The 7,244-nt window shown below is 33.5% G+C and overlaps 1 protein-coding gene across 1 annotated transcript; it reads left to right on the forward strand.

The window, feature by feature from the left end:
• The first annotated feature begins 3,415 nt into the window (after nt 1-3,415).
• On the forward strand, nt 3,416-3,847 carry LOC133302473 (conglutin delta 2-like). The gene has a single exon (XM_061502250.1). It carries the CDS (start codon nt 3,416-3,418, stop codon nt 3,845-3,847), a length of 432 nt encoding a protein of 143 aa, XP_061358234.1.
• The last annotated feature ends 3,397 nt before the right edge of the window (nt 3,848-7,244 follow it).

Raw genomic sequence — 7,244 nt, forward strand, 5'->3', positions numbered from 1 at the left:
AAACTTGAAGTCCTTCGTTGGGCCGACCTCAAGGCCGTGGCCGAGCTTTTAAACTTGAAGCCCTTCACTGGGCTGAGTTGGAGCTCAAGGATGAGGCCAAGCTCTTAAACTTGAAGCCCTTCGTTGGGCTGAGCTCAAGGCTGAGGCCGAGGTTTAATCTTGAAGCCTTTCATTGGGCTGAGCTCGAGGGTGATGCCGAGCTTTTAAACTTGAAGCCCTTCATTGGGCTAAGCTCAAGGTCGTGGCCGAGCTCTTAAACTTGAAGCCCTTCGTTGGGCCGAGCTCTTAAACTTGAAGCCCTTCACTGGGCTGAGTTGGAGCTCAAGGTTGAGGCTGAGCTCTTAAACTTGAAGCCCTTCGTTGGGCTGAGCTCAAGGCCGTGGCCGAGCTCTTAAACTTGAAGCTTTTCGTTGGGCTGAGCTCAAGGCTGTGGCCGAGCTAATAAATTTGAAGCCCTTTTTTTGGACTGAGTCGAAGCTCAAGACCGATGCCGAGCTTTTAAACTTGAAGCCCTTTTTTGGGCTGAGCTCAAGGCCGAGTCCGAGCTAGTAAATTTGAAGTGCGACGACGAGAATCTTTGTCAAATTGCCATCTGCTTGGATCTCGAGCTCCATTCTAGAGTCTCTCGGAGGATCAAAAGCCATTTTTACGGTAGGGTTTGTCTCCTTATATTTATGTGGTTTTAGCAATTTCAGGGTGCGTGAGGTCGCCTGCAATCTGTCGCTTCGTGCTATGCCGCGCGTGTTCACCTTGGATGGGAGTCAAAATTTGTCGTTTCACACAGACGGCGCCAATGTTCGGTCCTGGATAGACCGTATTGCTATACTGTAGGGTATGCGCTCAGAGATAGTGTATATCAAGTGTATACTAGGCTTATAGCCGAGGTCCCAATCATTGCGCACAAGCAATAGGCTTATAGCCAAGTGGTGGATGTGTGCACAGTGTGGGCAGTATTAGTAAATAGGTTAAAAGTGTATACCTGGGGTTTTTAACCTCTTATTTATAAGGGTTACCTATTGGGCTTGTGTCGATCTCCCAGTTGTAGTAGGATTTAACTTCCTTTCTGTTGGGATAGAGACTCTATCCTTAGCTGCCTTACTGTTTTATATTGTTAGGATACTTGGAAAATTATCCTTTAAGGGATCCTTGAGTAGGTGGTTAGGATATGGAAATATTCCATAACACTATTTATTTTTTCTTTGTTAAAAGTATTTGAATTGATTCATCGGAGGTTACCTGCACTGTAAATTATTATTTGACTCTTTTTGGAAGTTTCAGATAAAATTTAAATATTATTTATGGATTTATTTTCTCTGAACGATCACATATAATTTATCTGCATTGAACTCAAAATGATGTTATTTTGGGACGGAAATTAAGGTAATTTATTTTAAGGTTATAATACTTTTTATCGTTATATATTTTTTTAATTTTTTAATCATAAAATGATGTCATTGTGTGAATAAATACAAATAATTTATTTGCGATCACTGTAAAAATACTTTTCTGATTATTTATTTAATATTTATATATATCCTCTCATGATTTCTGTGAGTGACACGCAGTATTTGCATATATGAAACTGTTACGTGGAGACACAGAAAACATTCAAGCAAACACAGCAACCCCACCAAAAACAGCCGCCCTTTCTCCCTTCCACGTACCTTACATGCAAGATCCCGAATTTTCTATATTAGTTTAATTAAATTATTTAAATTAAATTATAGTAATGATTTAAAATTTATTTATTTAATTTAGGGAAACATTATATTTACAAAATTTTTGTTTACAAACTATACTAAGTATGACCAGTCATACTTCAATCAAGAGTGTATTACCGGTCGTACTTAGTGTAATTTATAAAAAAAAAATTTATAAATGGATCATTCCCCTTTAATTTATGTTATTTTATATATGAAAAAGAATATTTATTATTTTGAATTACATATAATTTTGAATTACATATAATTTTGTGTTATTTTAACTAAAATGATCCTGTTTTAAAGCATATTAATTTATTGATTTTTATATTCTCTTTCTTCTTAATTTTGTAGAAGAAAGAGAATGTAAGAAAAGCTAATATATATATATATATATGGGTAAAGGATTTCTCAAATCGTCGGAGATAAAGTTATTTCCAGTGAGCTTAAAATGACGTCGTTTTGAGATAGAAATCAAATTATTTTTATAATTATAATATATTGCAGGGTTATATTAGTCTTTGTCATTATAATTTTTTAATCTTATAACTCCAAAACAACGTCGTTTTGAGCACAGTGAAGATAACTTTATCTCCGGTGATCGGAGAAATACTTCTCCCCATATATATATATAGGAAAATCATTTGGTTATGTTACATAAAATCGACTATTCCTTCCTGCAAACACATGGATATCCGTGCATCATTTTTTTATTTTACAAAACTGATGGGGCCCACTTGCATTATAAGTGTAACATGATGCAAGTTTTTTCCTGTGACATATTACTCATAATATATATATATATATCAAAATATAGTTGTTTTATTTAAAATAATACAAAATTTTGTCTTTTTAAAATGACAAACATTTCTGTTTTGTGTTTTTTTTTTTAATGTTTGAATGTTCTTAAATAATAATTAGTGTTACAATGGAGTTACCATTTTTTTCTTTAGGATCTTATGGAACATTTAGATTTAGATTAATTGATTAAAATAATAAAAAATATATTATAATAACATGTAGATTAAAATATCTTAATTTTTTTTATATCTCCTTTATATATAATGATTTATTTGCAAAGAAGGCCATTTTTGTGATTTAAACATTATGGGTTCGAATTTGTGACATGGCCTTTCTATAAATATATAAGGGTCAAGTTGTATACAAAATTACCTTCCATACATTCTAATTAGTCAGGATTTAATGGAAAATAATTTTATAATAATTTATTTCCCTTCTTAATTAAGATAGTATTAATATGATTAAGTTATATTTTGATATTATAGTTTATGATATCATATCATTCTATAATACATAAAAGAATATCATATAAAGTCTTTATTTTTTACTAAAGCAAATATATAATTTTAATAGAAAAAGTTTCTAATTTATAAATCTTGAGAATAATTTTATTTTCCAACAACATTTATAATCAAGACAAAGCCATCCAACTGGCTGTTGGGACCAATAAAGAAACACTTGGCCTCGTATCAACACATGAAACTGCTAGGTGGATGCATAAAAATAAACATTCAAGCAAACACAGCCACTCCATCAAAACCATCGACACCAATATCACCCTTCCCCTTCCACGTACCTTGCATGCAAGACCCCAATTCTTCTATAAAAGCCCCATCCATATACATTCACTTCTCATCAAAACCAAACACCAAAGTTACAACACTACAGTCATACACATATATATTTCCACTAAAATGGCGAAGTTCATCATTCTAGTAACCGTGCTAGCCGCCCTTCTCTTGGTTGCAAACGCTAGAGAATCAAAACAGGAGCAACAGAGTTGCAAGGAGCAACTCCAGAGGGTGAACCTGAAAAAATGTGGGAATTACATAAAGGAGAAGCTTGAGGAGGATCAGGAAGAGGAAGAGGATCGTGTTCTTAGCTTCCGGGGAATTCATTCCTTAAGGCGTAATAGTGACCGCAAGCAATTAGAGAGCTGCTGCGAAGAGCTGAATGAATTGGATAGCCCCAAATGCCAGTGCCGTGCATTGCAGAAGATTTATGAGAAGCAAAGTGAGAAATTGGAGAGTAGTGATGAGCAAGACTTGGAGGAAGAGGTCAAGAATTTGCGTAGGGCATGTGGCCTTGGACCCCTGCGAGGCTGTGAATTGCGCAGTGAGGACTAAATAGTAGTAATAGCTTATGCTATAGTAATAAGCTATCTATGTACTTTATATAATAAGTAATAATAGAGATCATAACTAATGATCCGAAGCCAATCTAAGCACTTAGAGTGTGCTTTTTGAGTTTTCCTATGTTTTGCTAATGTAGACGTGTAATGCGGTTAAATAAAAATCTTTGCTTTGCCATCGAATTAAGTTCTGTTTTTGACATTTTGATTAATCTGCCAAATACGGGGTGTTATAATTCAATTGCTTTAGTTAATGTGGATTACTAAATATGGGGTCATTGGGGTGTTATAATACTGAACCTATGACCTCAACTCTAAAATGACAGTTTTTCCATGTGTGCCACTTATTTACACTATTTTTTACAGTTTGTTTTCTACGTAACCTTATTCACTAAGTTATTAATTGCCTTAATCCTCTATAAGTGTATTGTCTTATTATTGGATTTTAGCTTGAAATTTGTTCTTATGTCTCGTACTTATCTCCCCTATCATATAACTTTTGTATTTTATATTGAAAAGCATGTTAAAATAAACAGTAAAAGTAAATTAAGGACAAAATATCATTAACAAACCTACAAAATAAATCCTAGCAAAAGTGAATGAGTTAATGTGTAACTTAGAAATCCTAGTTGTGGCACTGTGCAGGATTTGTTTCAGCAGTTTAAATCTAAAATTAAAAATGAAAACGAAAAATTGATCATCCCTTTGGTTTTACTTTTATTTTTATTTTTTTATAAAAAATGGGGCCCATATGTTTATCTGACATAAGACAAGATTAAATTTAGAACCAAATTGATTAGATGATCAAAAAGTATGAAACAAGATTAAATATTCATCCAATTTGTGAAGACCCTAGTTTAAACTTAAAATTAAAGAGGATTCAACCTACCTAAGAATCTTGCGTTTTTAAGTTATTATTAGAGGTAGGATCTTTGACGCTAATTCAAATTTTAAATTTGACATCCCATCGGATAACCGTAGATCAAAAAAGATCCTGCAAGCATATGACACTATTGATCTTTTTTTATCTAACGACTATCAAATGAGTTGTCAAATACTAATGTCAAAGAATCCTAGCGCGTATTTACAAAAGTTATATTCTAATATGTGGGCGTGTCACTAAAAATATAAACAATATCAGCTTTAATCAAATTGGGTTCATTTATGTTACCAAAAATCAAATTGGGTTCATTTATGTTACCAAAAATAAAAAAAAATAAAAAATGGGGCTCATTTACAAAAGGAATATTGTGATGCATGTGTCAGTACGTCACTAAATGACAAATTGACATTATCGGCCTTGCAGAGTATCAAGTACCTACAAAAGGAAAATTTATGAGAATATCCATGTCCGTATGTCACTGTATATTAAATAAGAGCCTACTTTTTTTTTAGAATATGTATAAATCTTTTTATTCTATTATATAAAAAATAACACACCTTTTTTTTTTTTTTTTAAATTATGTATTTAAATATTGTAAATTACAATCGTTTTTTAATTTATATCCTTTATATTCCTTTTGAATTGATTGAATATCTCTTTTGTATATAATTTCAAATACTTTTTCTTTTGATCTATATTTTACTTAAATTTCGAATACTCATGTATATAACATAGCTAGAAATAATCATATACAGACGTTTACTAGAGGAGAAATTTTTTTTATCGAGAATCTCGATTTTCAAAAATATGATTTTTACATTCAGTTTACAATAATATCCGAAAATACAAAATTAAGAAAAATTCAGTTTCCCGCAAATTCTGGAGAATTACGCATACCAAACGCCCCCTAAGTGCACCTGAATCATTCCCTCATATAAATCTCAGAAGAATAAGTCTTGGCACAAGCGATATTGATAATTATTTCTTCTGATGAACATTTTTTTTTAAACTTAAGGTAATTGTGAGATATTCATGACATTTTTTTTCTTTATAAACTTTTAACGTTTTCATTTTTATTTTGTATACCATACAGATTCTTACGCCAAAGCCACTATAACATCCTCGTCTCGAGCCGGTTCAATTAACATACATATGATACAAACAAAAGCAGCGGAAGACTTAACTTACGAAAATACGAGCTAACTTTTTCTTTTTATATTTTAATTCTTACTCGGCAGAGACGAAAATCGGACAGAGTAACCTCTATAACTCGGACAACTGGAGATTTTTCAATCCCACTCACAAGAGTTCCTGATAGACATATTTTACAGCATATACATTCAGAAGTACCAGACATCCAAATATAATCATAAATCCATCCATGGGCACATGCATAGTTTGGCTCCGTGCCACTAATCTAACAGCATGCAATCCAATACGTAAAACATAACTGAATACTACATAGTCATATCCACATGCCTGAATACACAAATGTACTTGCATCAAACTAACGGACATGTACAAGACATATACAGGCCATATACAAAGTAAGGGATCCAACATCATGATCCATCAAATGCAGAAATAATAAATAACATATATGCACTCCAAAAGGTTAGTAGCCTACAACAACTCAAAAATTGATCCGTCCCAATGCCTCAACCACGGGTCGCGTCCTTGCCTAGTGAAGACTCACCGGGAATCTGGGCACCTGAAATATGTCCCCAAAGAGGGGTGAGATTACAAATCTCAATAAGCTCCAGGTTTATAGAGAATTCTCCATACCCTTGGCTCACTCCTGCATGAAAGTCAGATACAGAGTATACAATGCACATATAACAGATATCATAACAGAACAAAGCATATATCCATATCATATCAGAGGCGTGCGCCGTCATTCCCAAGGGAGGACCCCAAGCGAAATTGAACGCACGTGTTCCCAAAGGAGGACCCCAAGCGGAACCAGAACATGTCAGAGGTGTACATCGTCAATCTCAGGGGAATCCCAAGAAGACATCAGTGTACCATACATCAATACATAAATCATATCAGAACAAGCCATATCATGTTATCAAATAACTCTATATGAATGTATCTATACAGAGTATCAAAATAACAGTCATAAAGTCCAACCATAGTTCATTAACCATGGTGGAGCACTCAAGCAGGAAAAGACTCCTTAAACATAGAGCTTACCTCTTGAAGCTTTTCAAATTCGCTTACTTGTGGCACAAGTTACTTATACCGCTTCAACAGGATTCAAACTCTTTTCAGTCCCTAGGCACACCTAGAGAAAGAATCCAAAATACAAATCAATAAAATGCTATCATGCCTAAATTTTACATAAGACATACATTCTATCGCTTATTTTTGTTTCTTTACATTTTTGCCAATCCTATGCCAATACACAAGTCTAGACCATTTTATACTCCTTAGCGTTCTTTAATTTAACCAAATGTTCACTGGAGCATTTTCCACATAATTCATGCCATTTTCTTTAAAAGGCCGT

This window comes from Gastrolobium bilobum, unplaced genomic scaffold (assembly GCF_033153095.1).
Source record: "Gastrolobium bilobum isolate Gb01-03AN ecotype WA unplaced genomic scaffold, APGP_CSIRO_Gbil_v1 utg11463, whole genome shotgun sequence".
Taxonomy (NCBI): domain Eukaryota; kingdom Viridiplantae; phylum Streptophyta; class Magnoliopsida; order Fabales; family Fabaceae; genus Gastrolobium; species Gastrolobium bilobum.

What these genes read in the sequence shown, in the direction of transcription:
- LOC133302473 (XM_061502250.1), top strand. Translation starts at nt 3,416, where the DNA reads ATGGCGAAGTTCATCATTCTAGTAACCGTGCTAGCCGCCCTTCTCTTG.